Source organism: Myiozetetes cayanensis, unplaced genomic scaffold (assembly GCF_022539395.1).
Source record: "Myiozetetes cayanensis isolate MyiCay16 unplaced genomic scaffold, myiCay2020 scf2-11, whole genome shotgun sequence".
Taxonomy (NCBI): Eukaryota; Metazoa; Chordata; class Aves; order Passeriformes; family Tyrannidae; genus Myiozetetes; species Myiozetetes cayanensis.
The window spans coordinates 7,976,121-7,992,921 of record NW_026087411.1 but is presented as its reverse complement, the minus strand read 5'-3'; the positions used below and the strand labels follow the sequence as shown (position 1 = coordinate 7,992,921).

The following is a 16,801-nucleotide window of genomic DNA, read 5'->3' as shown; positions in this document are numbered from 1 at the left end:
TGCCGTACGGCACGATGGAGATTTGCTCGGCACACCAGTGGTTTTTCACGTAGGACACACCAGCAGGAACTGGGTCTGTGCAGCAGATAAAGCAGTTTGCCATTTCTTGGCCTGCCAGGTCCTTTCGTAGAAGTGGCACACAGGAAACATTGCTCTAGAGTTACGTAAAATTCATTTTCTAAAGACTCTGAGGTGTTAATTCTTTATCATTGTGCACTGCAATGAGGTAGGGGAGGGAGTAGGAGAAACAGAATAGAGTCACTGGTTTTGAAGTGAGATTTCGGGTCAAATATGAAAACCAGCAATTTCTGCCTCTGAAGCACTCTGGGCATCAGAGAAATACACCCACGTGAAGCTTATAATCTTCCATTAACCCATCCAGCAACACCAGACTCCAGTTACTCAGCTCACCACAGGAATCCAGCAAGCATCCAACCTCACCTTTCTGGTTTGGAAAGCACAAGAGAAGCCAAATGCCTGGGTGGGGAAGGAAGGGAAGACATGTCCTCCTGGTCAGGGGGATGCTTTGTGCACACAAGGGCCTGGGAGAGCTCCGAGAGGTCCAGTAAAGGCACTGGGCACAGCAAGGATCATGAGGTCAGGTCTCTGTTGGTGATGAAATGCAGGCAGAGTTAGCACTTCAGTGCAGAAGGGCATGAGGGAGTCCAGGAATGGCTGAGACATGGTGGAAAAAAACCAGTTTGGGAATCAACAGGTTTTACTGGAATGCTTAATTCCCCAGTTGAAGGTATTTAAGATGCCTAAGTCAGCTGGGGTCAAACAGTGTCAGACATATCCAAAGGCATTAAAGCCTACCCTCCTGATAAGTGGCCTCTCGTGGTTTAGAAACTTTACCCTAACTTTTGTTTTCCCTGAAATGAATCAAAATTTAAAAAATACTCTTAAAATTTAAATTATACATTCTGATTTTTTTTTTTTTTTAATCAGAGATGCTTATTGTAGCAGCCTATGCTTAGTAATGGAATCCAGTTACCTTTTAACCTCATGATGGAATGGCTGGGTTTGCAAGGGACCTTGAAGATCATCTAGTTCCAACTCCCTGCCATGGGTTAGGGACACCTTCCTCTGGATCAGGTTGCTCAGAGCCACATCCAGCCTGGTCTTGAACACCTCCAGGGATGGGGTGCTCCACAGCCTCCCTGGGCAACCTGTGCCAGGGCCTCACCAGAAATGAGCATTTCTGGGCCAGAATTTCTTCCTATTATTTAATAAACACAGCTACAGGCCGTTCCCCCTATCCCTGCATGTCCTTGTGTAAAGTCCCACTCCAGCTTTCCTGTAGGCCACCTGTAGGTACTGGAAGGGGCTCCAGGTCTCCCCAGAGCCTCTCTTCTCCAGGCCACCAAATCTGTCAGGCATGATTTGCCTTTAGTGAAGCCACTGGCTGTCACCAATCACCTCATCATTTACTATGTGCCTTAGCACAGTTTCCCAGAGGATCTGCTCCATGATCTTGCCAGGTACCGAGGTGAGACTGACTGTCCTGTAGTTTCCTGGATCTTCTTTATTTCCCTTTTTAAAAATAGGGGTTATGTTTCCCCTTTTCCAGTCAGTGGGAACTTCACTGGACTGCCATGACTTCTCAAACATGATGGATAGCAGCTTAGCCACTTTCTTGGCCAGTTCCCTCAGGACTGTGGATGTACCTCATTAAATGTAAAACATTACAGTTCCTATAATTAGGTCATGAAATAAAAATGTCACCAGTGTTGTTACTTTAGGTTTTAATGATAATTTTCTGTAACATGAAATAATTTGATTACCACAACCTACCAGTGGTCAGTGATGGCAACTCAGAAACAATGCTTCACACTCTGAACAAATAGCACATGAAACTTGCTTTCATTATGCATTTTAATAGCTAGAAGTCATCCAATCCTGATTTTTATACAACCAATTATACATTAACCTGTACATATACTCAATTCCAATCACAGTGTATAGATATTTTTGATTTTGCAGCAATATAAAATGAACTTTATCTATATATACATGTGCAAGTCTGAATGAGTCCTGAGTAATTTTAAGGTACTAATAGTCAAATCCTGCAAATTTTAACTGATGTAAATAAAATTTGGGTTTTACAGGTATTGTGAGGAAGCAATTTCAAAAAAATTATGTATAGCACTTTGCATAAGCTTTATGCATAGCTATGAGTTCTGTACAGTGTAGAGTTTCTACTTACAGTCTGAGTAATTAGGAAATCTGAAAAGATGCTGACCATGTTCTTCGGTAACTATTGCTTCCTCTGCTTCTTCATTAATGGTGAGTGATTCCTTCTGCCTCAAAACAACCAAGTGTGGAAGACTTTGACAGGGTTTAAATTATATTCTTTCTGCTGCATATATTTTTGTAAACATTCGAGTTACCCAGGCCCTCCAATTCTTCTCAGGAAAACTATACAAGTATACAGTCAAAGAGTTAAAATATGTATCTGGAAGGGGAAAAGAAATTGAAACAACAGTGGAGTGTGAGCATTACCTTAAACACGACAGAATGCTGTAAAGAAACAAAAGAGGAACTGTACTTTAAGGAACAGCTTGGACAGAAACCAAGAGGCTGCTCAGAAACCCTCTGTCAGCATGACACACTGCCACGGTAAACATGAGATGCTCTCGAACTACCAGAACAAATTGTCTGAGCAAATGGGAAGGAAGCACTCCTGCCAAGGAGGGGATCCAAACTCATCAGGAGAGTCAGAATCTTTGTACTGTGTTAACAGAACAACTCACGCCAAAATGTCCGTATACCCCATGCCAGGAAAACACAGGCACTAATAGGAGAGCTGGTAAAGGACACGGGATAGCACTGGGGTGTAGCTGTCTCCCTGGTGTCGTTTGGATGCAACTTTCCAGGTACGGAGGAAAACAGCTTTTTGTTCTTCCTCGCACTCCTCTTGCGCCACGAAAGCGAAGGCACCACTCTGACTGCATTCCTCCAGCAAGGATCCTGGCCCAAAAAGTCAGCTGGTCCCGTGGCTGCTGTAGTCAAAAACACCTTTCCTGAAGAAGGGTGAGAACTCGCAGATGGTGTATTTGGACAGTGTCAGCCCCACCTTATCGATGTGCAGTGGAGATGATGGAGATTTCAGCATGGCAGAGAAAAAGCTCCTGAGGTATTTCTGCGGAAGGAAATGCAAAATGTTGTAAGGTTTACTTGATCAAATTGATTGCAATCACTTCAAAGAATTAAAGGAACACCAGTGTGAAAAAAAAATAAATAAAAGAAACAAGATCGCCATGGCCTGTGTGTGAATAGCCCTTTTAATAAACATCAGTGTTTAAATCCATTCATAAAACATGTCCACTGAAATGTCTGTATTGACCTCAGGAAAAACAGAAAGTAAGTATTTTTCACCTTCTTCCTCTGCCCAGCGTTGCAACATTCCTGTTCTGTGCCTGTGTGATGCTTTCTGGTTTATTCTGCAGTCATGTACTGCTTTCTGCTAATCATGACCCGCTAATACTGTCGTCTAGCATTACCAAACACCATAGCAGGTGCAAACCCCAAATCCATTCTGCAGGAATTTCACTACATATGGGCACAAAAGGGCTTCAAAAATCTTTCCCTCATGAAGCCTCCACAATCCCCAAATGGGATTTGTTTTGATCAAGGCCATCTGCAGAAAGCTTGCACAACTTCCATATTATCTCAGAACCTACCAGCATCTTTTCACTGAGCTGCCCTTGAAATTTCTTTTTTTTTTTAAAGTCTTACACATGAGAAGCATGGGTAAGATGCTTCCTAAGCACGGGTAAGATGCTTCCTTCCCTTCCCAGAAGTTAATATTCACCAACCTCTGTGCCACTCACAGTCATTTGTACCCAGAGAAACTGCAGCAGGAGTACATTGACACAGTTAGTTTTCACAAACCTGGTTAAGCTTCCTTCACATTTAGCATGATTTAATAAATCATATTTACATCTTTTGAAAGAAACACGGTAGGTAAAATGTTTGATCAGACAGGTGCTAAAAAGATGCCCTACATCACCCAAATATCTGTAAAGGAAATCTCATCTGGAGCACAGGGATAAACTCCTTTGCTCTGCTACAGGCTGACCACAGAAAGACATAACTCATGAAATTATTCACTAATCTGTGATTCAGTGGGAATTATATCTGCAAGACAGAGAAGCACATTTTCCTCTGATGAACACGAGGTTTAGTTATTTGAAGGCAGCAGCTCTGGGGTCATGGAAGTGGTTTGTTCAGGAAACTGTCCTAATTATTCACTTGCTTCCCAAGGTGAATTCCTCCAAACTATAACAACCTGTTATCATTTTAGGTACCTTGGAAACCATCTGTATTAATATCACAGAAAGCAAAACAAAACAAAACAAAAAGGCAACAAAAAAAAAAAAAAAGAAAAGCAGCTGGAACATAAACTGTTCTCTTGGCAGGAATGGTGAATTTTTTTTGTTATTCAGATCTGCCACAGGTTGTATTAATGTTCATGAAAAAAAAAATTCATTACAAAAGTGCCTTCAAGATGAATTCCAACAGACTAAGAGGTAATTTAAAGTGAGCAACAGATGTCATATCAACATTTATCATAATTAGTTCTCAAAGTAGGGTTCTTTAGAAAAAGTCCCAAACCAGTAATGCCTGAAGGATGAATATGGTAGAAAATCAAATGTAAAACATGGCATCCTGTTAGAATTTTAGCACTGTGCTGAAAAGTTACTGCAGTAATTCCAGTTTATGGCTACCAAAGGCTCAAAGGTACCAAAATATCTCTCTGGACACATTACAAGACCTATTGCATTCACCTTGGTATGTATGGCCAGATAATTGACTGTCATGCCTTTCCTGTAAAGCCATTACTCATTGTTTTGGCATGATAGCTCTTAATAGCAGAGTAAAAAAAATCCCTCTGCTCTAAGCATACAGTTATGTGACAGGAAAACACTAGGAACTGCAGGCACACTCCTTTTCCCAGATCTGTGCTCCAGAGTTGCTCAGTGAATATCACAGATCCTTTGAATATGAAAAAAGATCATTGGGAAAATGGCAACAAGCAGACTCTACCAGATAATGATGGAATTAATTTTGTATGAAGGTTTCCTGCCATATGGCTTGGCATTATGTGCTCTTCAACAACCACCTCTGAGCAAATTAGCCCACTTATAAGCCCCAGATCTGCATTTGCCCTTGTTTGCAATGCTGATGTGTTAAGATAGCCCAGGGCTGGTGTGCCCTTGACACAAAGAAGCTGTTGCTTCATTGAAATACAGGCTGCTGTGCCCAAAGATGCTGGCTGGCAGTGACATCCCGTAGTGAGGGGAACACTGACTGATGGCAGAAGTCTTTGCTCACACCACAAGCATATGCCTCAATGAAACAGGTGTGGCTGGACAACACAGGGGAAGGTTGCTCTGTCCTGCTGGCTGCAATGTGGGCAATGAAGAAAGCGACAGAAGAAAAGGCTCCCTACCAACGCTTCCCGAATTCGGATGGGACAGGGAGAGGATGAGGGTCACAGCAAGCTGGAAGAAGAGCAGCACAGCAACACCAAGAGCCAGAAATGACAGAAAGAAAACTTTCTTAGAGATCCAGAGGGGATTCGACATTTCAACCCAGGAGGCCACTGCCAGCAGCTGGAGTGGGAGCAAGGCAAGATGAAAGGATCCCCTCTGTCGGGACTCTGTGGGCAGGAGAAAAGCTGTTTTCAAAGCTTTCATAATAAATCCATTTCCAGCAGCATATACATTTTTTTCCTCTATTTACAGAATAGTGTTATTTGTGCTGAGATAGATAAAACTAGGTGGGAAGCACTCTGGTATCTTTTGATGTGTTCCTTGAAAAAAAAATGTCTTAGCAGGGACTGGTAAGCTCAGGTTGCCTTCATAGAAACACGTCCAAATTTTATACAAATTAGTGTACCGATTTGCTTCCTACTGATAGCAACTAAATCCTTGCCCCTATGCACTACGTTACAGCTACTAGGTTTGCATGATTATCTTGGAAAGAAAAAACTAGTTAACTGCTAAAATATTCCAAAAGGCTCGGTTTTATTACTCATTTTCATTTGTTAGCCTTTCAAAACTCTGGCCATTTGTTCTGGATTATTTAGCCTGGTAATCAGTGTTCTTCCAAATGCACTTTGGAGTTTCATTTCACTAATAGCATCCAACCTGCTGGTTTGCTGGAAAATATCCTAATGATACGTTTGTAAACGTCTCAGTGTGAGGGCACAGGACCCTGGAACTGTAACAGGGATGTAAAATGGGCAACTCACACACCAGCAGTGTTTGGTTGTTCAGGCTAAACACACGCTCAGGAACACCAGTTTAGAGAAGGGAAATACTCTTTGCATGTACAAAACAGAGATAGAAAGGCAGGTTAAAAAAAGTAATCCAAAATAGGAGAAGCAGGATTCTGCCCTCTTGGAAGGCAATAAACTTGTGTGCCCTTTAATTTAAAATTTATGGCAGCTGTACCTGCAAATTTTAACTTTGCAAATGAAACAAAACTGGAGAAAGTGGTGTGAGGCCCAAAGGTTTTTCTTTCTTTACTTATCTGAGTAGTTTTCTCCCCTTTTAATTATGCAAATAGCAAAATGGCAACCATTTTAAAAGTAATTTTAATAGGGTTTCACCTTTTTAGCAATAGGCCAGTGTTCATCTTGTGCTCAATCCATCAGCACAGCAAAGTAATTCTAATGGTTTTTGCACTACTTCGTGATGTGGGAACCTCATAATTTTATACATTTTAATATAAAGCCATAACTTAATTTAAAGTTATTAAAGTTAGTATAATCAAACAGCTTTCTGAAATGTGGAAGTCTTCTTATCATCCTTTCAATTGTGGCATATTAAAGAGGAATTTAGTTCAGTGACATTGTTCTCCTAATCCATTACAAACAGCAATAGCCTCAGAGACCAATAGCAGAGCTTAGCAAGAATTAGATTTTTTCATTAAAATTTGGTGTGTTTAAAAACTCATCAACTCTGGTACTTCCAGAAAGTGAAAAAACTTTGAGGTTTTGCTTTCATACTGCTATTTCTAGCCATCCCCTCAAAAAAGTCAGTGTTTAAAATTCTTTAAAAGTTACATTTTACAATTAGCATTAGAAATACCACCTGCTAATATATGCCAGAGCTGAAAGCACCACAAACTTTAATAAGATAAACCTTACAAGGCTTTGGGGACTCTTTGAAACAATACCACGTTCTCAACACCTCCGCATCGATGTGACAGTCAAAAGCTCTACCACAAGGTCACCGAAGGTCACTGGTGGTAGAGGCAGGACTAATTAACTTGCTCATCTAACTTCTAGCATAGGCTCCTCTCCCCCTTTAATATAGATGCTTGTTCCTCTCAGCACCAATCACATAATTATTCTGTTGACTAGTGCTAAGCGCTGCAGGCTTTAAATCAGACCTTGATTTGAATTATTCATAGAGCAAAGCATACGCAGGTATCACAGCTGTTTTCTATAGGATAGGAATCTGATTACCAAAAAAAAAAAAAAACCACCCCAAACCAGACAGATTGAAGCATATTCCTTGACTCTAAAAAACCACATTGTGCTGTAATTAGGTATTTGCAAAGTCAGATCTTCCTGAGGAAGACTGTATCTCAAAACTAGCAGACAGGCAGGCACATGTTTCGCTTCTAATTTGTGATCACAAAAATAAGGATGTTTAGAAGACAAGGCATGCAAAGGGAGCCTGCTGGAATGCAGAAATGCCTTTGTCTCCTAGAAAGTAATTTTTGGGCACAGCAAAGGAAAAGTGAATATTTGGGGATCCTTCTCCAAATTAACCAACTTTCTCTATTTTAGACCTTTCCATTGATGTCTTGAAGAGAAAAAAATTACTTCCAGAGTGGTTTTTCAAATACCAAACACTGCAGAAGTGCCAGCTATTGTCACTAAGTACAGCCTTTTGACAAAAACAAAGCTGGGCTGAAATGGTACTGACAGGTGATGGTGTCCCACAGAGACTTCAGGTTGGCAAAGGGCCCTGTCTGGGGAGATGTTTTATACAGAACACGGTGACAAAATATACAACTTACCAAGAAAAATAGGATTCAAACTTCTCATTTGATCTACCACTTCTTTGTGTTTTGTTCTTTGCTTACTGGCAAAAGTCAGAGGGAATTAAGACACTGCACAGTGAGGTAAGGTAGGACTGGAGTGAAGAAGATGTGAATCCTTAGGAAAAGGGCTGCAAGCCAAGCCAGCTCCGCCTCATCCAGCACACACAACACATCTCCACCACCACACAGGACTGGATTATCAGGGTCAGGTGTGGAGGACAAGGAAGGCCATTAGCCACAATACAAGAAGTTCTTTTACGAACAGAATTCCAAAGGAGCAGCTTCTTTTATGCCAAATATACCTGACATTACACAGCAGGGCGTATTCAAGCTGTCCAAACTGGCGTGTTTTGTGCAGGCTCCTCCTACAACTAGATACAACTAATACCTTCACCTCCACCAATTCCAGATTCTTATCAATTCTCCACTCACCAGATAGAACTTGCTCAGAAACATTTTGGTCTTCTGTGGGGTTTTCTTTTTTTTTTTTTTTTATTTTAATAAAGAAAACACAAACCTTCAATTCTTTTCCTCAACACCTTGACATACATTGCAAGACACCATAAAGCAGATTTGAGTAAAGTATGTGAGAGGAATAGCATGTGATATTCAATATCTCAAGTGATATTTCAGGCCCCTCAGGAAGTCCCTAATGTCACCTCTGGATCTGCACACATTTATCTCCTGCACACACCCTTAGGGTCATTCTGTGCAGCTGTGATTTCATCAGAGCAATGAGAAAAATACTTACTGCCTGGGAGACTACCTGGTGCCTGAAGGATCTTATTTCTGTGGAAAAACTTGACAGGATCACCCAGACCAATTATCTTTTGCTGAAAGACCAGGATGGCTGGGTTCTCCTTACAAAAAACCTGCAGTACTAGACACTGTCAAAGCTGTGCAAAGCCTCCTTGAGGAGCCAGAGGTGACAAATGCCTGCAGAACGTGTCTGTCCCACGTACCAGAGACCTTGCTTGAGTCATACATGACAAAGAGATTTCTCAGGAGAACAGACAGATTCACATGTTTGAAAATGACAAGTCACCACCGTGTTAGTCATCATGCTAAAGGGAGGGGGGGTTATTTGCTTCAGATTGACAGGCATTAATTAGGCTCACTGCTGGATTAACACAAGCTGAGAATAAAGGATTGGCTCGTTTTAATCAAACCCTTCCTGCTCACTTTGATTAGGTCTAATCAGAAGCAGGGCTGTTTACAGGTAATGCCTAGCAGTCAGTGAATAAATAAATAAATAAATAGATAGATGGAGAACATCTCAATCAGTATCACCTTACCCTGTGTGTTTGCATGTACAACTCCACCCCACACACCAATTTCCATCCAAAACTAATTCTACATTAGGAGCATCTCTTCACAGAAATTATGAAAGTGTGGCAAATTATGCTAGGTTGGGTTTTTTGATTTACTAGCAAATATCTTACCAATTTGACTGTGACACACATATGTAAGCTCTTAGCTTGTTGGACTGAACTTCTTTGCTAAGGAGCTAGATGGGAGGAGGTGAGACTGCAAGCTCCTACCAAAAATGTAATGTAGCTCTTTTGTTAGTGAATTGATTTACCTATATAGCCCACAAATGTTAACATGGCTGTAAATGCTGGATCTATAAAACCAGAATTTTACTTTGAAAGCCATTGCCGCTGTTGGAGCTACAAAACTGAATGATGGAGACTTGACTTCTTGTCTCTGCAGTGGCACTAACACTGGACTTTACCCAAAGCAGAGAGAGACGCAGCAATACCATACACAGCACTCCTTTGGGCATGTTTAGAGGTACCTAAATGACTTTGGAACTAAGCAGGTAAGAATCAAGCTCTTTAACCAGCCTAAATTCCATTAAAAAAACCACCAGAACTTACATTTTTATCCCCTTGGGAAAGTCTGTCTATGTTTTTCATGCAGAGCATAATGCAGATTCCATGAATCAGGGTTAGTTTCCTCCACAGCTGTACAGGTGAAAGGAGATTTTACCACTACATTTCCAGAAGTGTTTGACTGCCACTAAAACTTAATTTTACCCAAGGTGGTACTGAAATTTACTGGAATTCATACACCTTTTTGAATTTTCTTAATGTACATGTATTCTGAGAGATGCCAGTTATGATTCAAGGTGAAATTGCTCTCCCAGGTTTTCAAAATCCAAACTATTCATTATAGCTATTTGGAGCATTTTTCTGTGCAAGTCTAATGGCATGAGCACATTATGCTGAATTACTATTATGCCACATCAGTTGAATTAACTTCTGAAGACGGTCTACATCCCAAATTACAATCTTATTCTGCCTGAAATTCATTTAAAATCCACAGGACTTCATATTTCTTACAATGTCTGCATGCTAAAAGCTTATATTTATTGGCTTTAGGCAGCTCCAATCAAAACTGGATTGCAGGCTGGCAGGGAAGTAAAAAAAAAAGGCAGCAAGGGCTATGATTTACAGGTGCTCCATCAGTGTGAGTCGTCTTTCGGAAGTGAGTGGCTGTATTGAAAAGGATCAAAACAGACCTGACCAGTGAAGGAAACTCATCTTTTCTCCAGAGCACAAGTCAAAACAAGTCCTGCCAAAATTTATTCAGAAAGAACAACAACAGGATTGAATTTACCACGCATCCCTGGGCCGGCAGCGACAGCGTGTCGTCTGCTGGAGTGGCCTTGGCAAACAGCTACCAAAGCACTTGACATGCATCACCCTCTGCTTCCTCTGGTGAAATCAGATGCTGGAGGATGACTGATGTGCAGGCTTTGAAAAGGGATAGCACTGAGTTCAACCCAGTGTCCTTGGCTGAGCACCCCCTTTATTCATCTGCCCGCATCTGAATGTGGAGAGCCATTACTGGAGACCGAGATAAAGGTACACAACTTCAAAACTTGATTTGTAGGGGGATATTGGACAATTTATTCTGACCTGACAGTAAAACACATTAGATCTGGAGCTAAACTGAAGCTCAAACTATTTGATGTCACATATTCTAAACTTACTAAATCTTGATAAACATACCTCCTTATTTCCTGATACTCTGAAATATCTAAAAAGGACAGAAAAAACCACAAAGGCCTCCAAACCGCAAATCCTATTTAATTCTTTGGTTGCAATGGACATAAATATCTGATCACAAAAGACCATTTCTGATGTAGGGATATGAAGTAGGATAAAGGTAAAGAAACCCCAAAATTCTTGTTAAGGGGAAAGTATATTATGCTAAGTTACCTACAGCAAACTCTGCAAAATGGGGTTTTGCAAATCATGAATAAGGTCTTGAGTTTGAGCAAATGGGACCACGGGGCTGCTTACACTCACCATTCTTTTCGCATCCAATAGCTTGTTGGACCAGATCTTAAAATTAACTCATCCAGAACATAACCCCAGGCTTTCACTCCTCCTAAATAATCACCTTTATCATCTGTTCCTATTATAAGAATAATGTCTTGTATTGCTGTGGGCCTGGCTGAGAGTCTAGGGTATTTAATCAAAGTAACATTTTATTGGTATGGGATCAACTGCTGACCTACGCAAAGCCCTAATTTCTGCTTCTTTGTATCTAGTGACTGTAATCAATAAGTAAAATTAATTGTATTTATTCACTTTTTGAAGCCAACTGGGTCTCACAAAAGAAGAAGAATCACCCCCAAAAAGATTAAATGCTTCACTGCTGAAAGCTGCAACTTTTTTGAGGGCTGATGCTTCAAAACAGGAAAAGCCATGAGCACTGACGGATGGGGACCCGACGTGTGGAATTGCTCTCAGATGGCTAAATGCAAAGTCTTACTGTCTGCAGGCAAGGCAAGACTTCAGTGTTGTTGCTGAAAAGCAGTTATTTTTGCTCTTAAATTTTTCAGCGGTTACTAGAGGTTATGAAAGGCACTTAGTGCTAAGACTAACTGTACCTAAACCAGAAAACGATCTATGACATGGATTTCATATAACTGATATTCACAATATGGCCCAACCACACACCCTCTTATCTTTGTGGATGCATCTATGCTCTTTCCTACCCTGATCCTCTAGTGGGAAATTAAAACCATCACTCCGAGATACTGCGTTCTGTAGTTCAGACTACGGGTATGAAACAAGCCTCTCTAGGATTATCAAACACCAGCATTTGCAGCAGTTTGCTTTTGCACTGGCAGTCATTTCTGGTGTGCATTCATGTCTGTAAAAAAAAAAAAAAAAAAAAAAAAAAAAAAAAAGAAGAGCTTTCTTTTATCTTCCAGTGATTACCAAATGTATTGTGAACGTGTACTGAAGTCCATCTAATCTAGATGCTGCTAAGAACAGTATTTACAAATGGTCTATCAGAAGCAAACATTCAATCTGTAAGAGCCAGGCTGGTGAGCAGCTGCCTTTAAAGCTCCTTTTAAAAAGCTTTGGTATTAGGGATGCTGTTGTAAGCTGATACCCGAGTCTAATAATTTCCTTTCAATAATCACTTTGAACAAACATGTATAGGGTAGCTTTGAAAAGTCTTTGTGACTGGAATCAGTCAGGGAAAAAAAAATAAAGTCAAACAGCAATGGTAACCCCAACCTCACTTGATAGAATTTTTGCAATAGAAATATCAATTCACCTGTAACTAGAATGAAGCAGGTTGTTAAACGTATTAAGGGATGGGGCTGTGGGACAAAAGCCAGTGGGATGTGCTAATGGAGTTCATACTGAATATTCAGATGATGAGTCATCTAAAATCATTTAAATGACTCTGTCCTCATGACTGCAAGGAAAACCTCAAGAAATTAGGTCTCTGGCAGACTTGAATATTCTTTTGCCCAAATTTGTCAACAAGTATTTTGAGGTTTTTTTATCCTCTGATGTTTCTTTTGCTGGTTGCCAACCAAGGTGTTAATTTGAAAACTAATAAGACATTTAAATAACAAAAATGAATTCAAGTTCAACAAAAGGTGCTATTTTCATTACTTCCTGTTTTCCTTAAGTACCAGATTCCTGGAGCCATTAAAAGCCAGCAGACTGTCACTTTTAAAATGGAAGGATGGCATGGCTAACTTTAGATCGTTACATCAAAAATACCCTAGAAATCGTCACCTCCAAAGGAACTCAAGCGAAAATACAAACTGAAAACCAAACTTGGCTTCTAAGTTAATCTGCTTTTGGAAGGCTAATTTTGACTGAAGGTAACAGCAACATTTCAGCCAGTTCAGTATCTAGAATACTCTCCCCAGCCAGTGCTACAGATTGGACAGCTAAGTTGCATTATGCAGCTCCTTCAAGATTTATTTCTGCCTCTTGCCTTAACACCTAGCATTGAAATCCTCATCAGCAGGCACCAGGAACTGAGGAGGTTAAGGACAATTGTATTATTAATTTTAAATGAATCAAGCACGTCTCTATTTTTAAAGAGGTTCAAAGTACCAAGAAAAAAGAAGAGCAGAGGCAATGCCAGGAAGATGTATGTGATCCTACAAAATTTGATGTAGCATGAGTCTAGGAGAAAAAGAATTAAAAAAAAACAAAACCGGGGGATCATATGATACAGAACTGCAGTATCCAAAGAAGCTGGGATTTCAGGAAAACTTCTTTTTACTGTCATTCACAGATCTAGCAACTCACTAAAGAATAAAAGATACTTTGCAGTTAAAACAGGAACAGATACATTCACTGACTCACGTATTTCTCATGACAAGTGTTGCCTTTACAAAGTTTTTGCTTAAAAATTACGAAAAATAGGATATACATCATCTGAATTCACTTAAAAAAAAGGATCCTATACTCTTATCTACTGATTTCTAATTGCATGAAAGGGTAGATACACACTAACTTCTGTTCATTAACTTTAATCAAAAGAATTCTTGGCTGTTTCATTTAAGGCGGATTTAATCAAGCAAGGTTGGCTCTGAAGTGAAATTACAGTCTTTAAACTGCGGAACAATTAATTCAGAGTTTTGCCCTGCAACAGGTCCCTGATGAAATACTAAATTAATAGATTGCAATGGGGTATTTTGGGTAGGTAATTTTAAATACAATTTAGGTGTTTTCTCTTCAGATGTATAGGCAAAAACCTTTGTGCAAACTTGCACATTATTTTTCCACACCTCTATGGCAATGTAAGATATAGCTCAAAAGATTTGATATTATACCAACAAACACCAAAGCAAAAGTGTTTACACTGCAACTACATATCATGCTGGAGATCAAAGATGACTTCTCAGCTTCGCCTCACACAAAAATAACTCACATAATGTGCTTTCCTAAAAACAAGGCATTGTGAAGCTTTTTGGTTATCAAGCATTTGTATCAGCTAGGATAAATAAAAGAACTTAATGTTTTACATAAACTTTGCACTTACTGTGATTTAAAAATCACAATACCCATAATTTGGGGCTTTCTGGATTCTTTTACTCTGAGTAATTTCATCTCCATTATGACATAATATGCCCACTTCTAATCGCAGGCTGAAATAAGGTTCCTCTACATCTCAACCTCAAAACAAAGCAAACCCTACCAGAGCCAGCCCCCCCTGAGTGCAGTAGCCTTGAAATGTATCATAAACCCCACTGCTGTTGTCAACACTGTGGCAAGAATCACAGAGGTGATGAGTAGAAAAAACTAAACTCTTCCTAAAGTGTCCTTCGAAGAATGTTTTGGACAAATCTAATTAAGCTCAAGGAAAACTGCAGTTGCTCAGAGATGACCTGTGGGAAGCACTGGATTAGCCAAAGCTACTGCAATCCAAAAAGTTCAGGAAAAATGACATGAAGTCCCAGCCTACTGAAGATGTATGAAACACCTAATGTAAAAAATGGAAGAGTAATTTCTTTATCATCCACCACCAGGATAACAGCTCTACTAATGATCTTACAATACAGAATATTTGTTCAAACACTTATTTGACTCATATTTGTCAAGCTGTCATTTCTTTTGGGTCAGTAAAGTCAGCTCAGAAGTTGAAAAAGATTATACATTTGTGCTGGACTGGAAGCTGTACTTTGCCTTTTCTAAAAATGCTGTTTTAGCCATCAGCTCTTGACCAACCAAGTGGAACAACCATATAAGTTTTTATACTCTACTACAACCATACCAACACATCATCTGTGAGGCTTGAAAGAGATTGCAAAGGGTTTTCAGCAAATCAAGGTACAGGATCAGGTATTAAAGCCAGCTGAGCACAGGCCATGTTTCTGTTTGATACCAAGGTCTAATGCTCTCACCTTCTTCCTGATCAAATTCCCACATGAGAAATGGGCTGTGGTCCAAACACCAAGAAACCACCTCCCTCACAGAGGCATTTAGTTTCCAGTTAGCCACTGAAGTGTGCTCAAGGTTCATACTGGACTGAAAACCACAAGGCAGGAAAAGACAGCATTTTAAACAGAATTGGTGCCTGTGCCACTTCCACTATCACAACAGAACTTCCACTTTCACAGCACAACTCAAGATGTTCTTTGAGCCTTCAACACATTCCATGACTTTGGAAACCATCACTGCTTAGGTGGTCTCTCTTACTCTTCACCAAGGAGGCTGCAGCTATGTGAACTGAAACTTTCCAGCTGTTGGCAAAGCCACAGCAAACCACTGCTAAATATGCAGTGAAAAGAAAATACCATGATTACAGATCTGGACATTAGGGGGATTTTGATCAGCTTGTGGCATTGAATTCCTCATGGCAACGTTAGTAACATTTGCTTGGCTCCTTGTTCTCTTTATTTAACTTCCCCTTAGCCACAGGGCATCTTTAGTTCCTCACCACTGAGTGATTTGTCAGGACTATTGAGTGGCATGGCCAAGTGGCATATGGCAAAATATATTCATGTGAACAATGGTCATATATCATTATGCTTGCAAAATATATAGGCAATGAGGTTTTAATGACTTAATTTAGTTAAAATAGATACAATTTAATCATGAAGTTAAACCTGGCTATATAGAGAGCTGTAAGTACTACATGACTAGGATCAAAGCATCACTATGCACAGCAGTTTTAACATTAGAAACATTACAATAAAATCTGTTATTAAATCAATGAAAGGTCAGAAAGATTAAAGGATTAAATTTCTTACTGGTACAAAAATATGTAAATTGAGTAGTAGACTGGAATGTGGCCATGTCTTTATGCCGTATATTGAGGACGTGAAAGAGAAAAATATTACATTTTATGCTCCATGTAAGACAACCTCACATCAAAAGTCAGTGGGAGGATGTTTTGTTGGTAGATCAAAGAAAAGGTGAGGTACGTAGAAAAAATTCAAAACATGTAAGGAAAGATTCCAGTTGTAAGCAATTTACTTTTATATTAATTTCTCTAAAGCTGTACTTAATGCTATTTTAGTTCTACAAAGAATATAATTCTTAATGACTTGCATGATCAAGTAATCCCCATGTGACTACAATATAGTTGCAGGGTGTATAGTTTAGTCTTTGATCACGCCTCTTCTTCTTTCCCAAAACCCCACCTCCTGCCCCTGGGCTGCAATAAAACATGCATTAACATAGGAATATAAAGACCTAATGTGTGATAGGAGTTCAAAATTATGCCATCCACACGGCACTGCAGAACCAGCAAAATAACTCAAACCCTCAAACTCAATAACCTTGTCCACAATAAAATTAATTTTTAAAATTAATTGGAAGAAAAAGAATACATTCAGAAAGCTGGGTTACAAAATAAAACTCAGAGATGCCTAAATACCGCTTTCCTTCTGTCATGAGGTATTCGGATATAGTAACTATGATAAAATAAGTAAATCTTCAGCTAACAAATTGCATTT

General features: G+C 39.7%; 2 protein-coding genes across 3 annotated transcripts in view; one reads left to right on the top strand and one right to left on the bottom strand.

Annotated features, from left to right (window-relative positions):
* MACROD2 (mono-ADP ribosylhydrolase 2) overlaps positions 1-16,801 on the top strand; it is a 1,470,694-nt gene that overhangs the window by 883,070 nt on the left and 570,823 nt on the right. The window lies entirely within an intron of this gene.
* KIF16B (kinesin family member 16B) overlaps positions 1,862-16,801 on the bottom strand; it is a 132,283-nt gene continuing 117,343 nt past the window's right edge. For both annotated transcript variants that reach the window (XM_050314957.1, XM_050314958.1), the window contains one exon: positions 1,862-3,142. In XM_050314957.1, the coding sequence (XP_050170914.1) occupies positions 2,984-3,142 (159 nt within the window). In that variant the 3' untranslated portion in view covers positions 1,862-2,983. The remainder of the gene's footprint in view (positions 3,143-16,801) is intronic.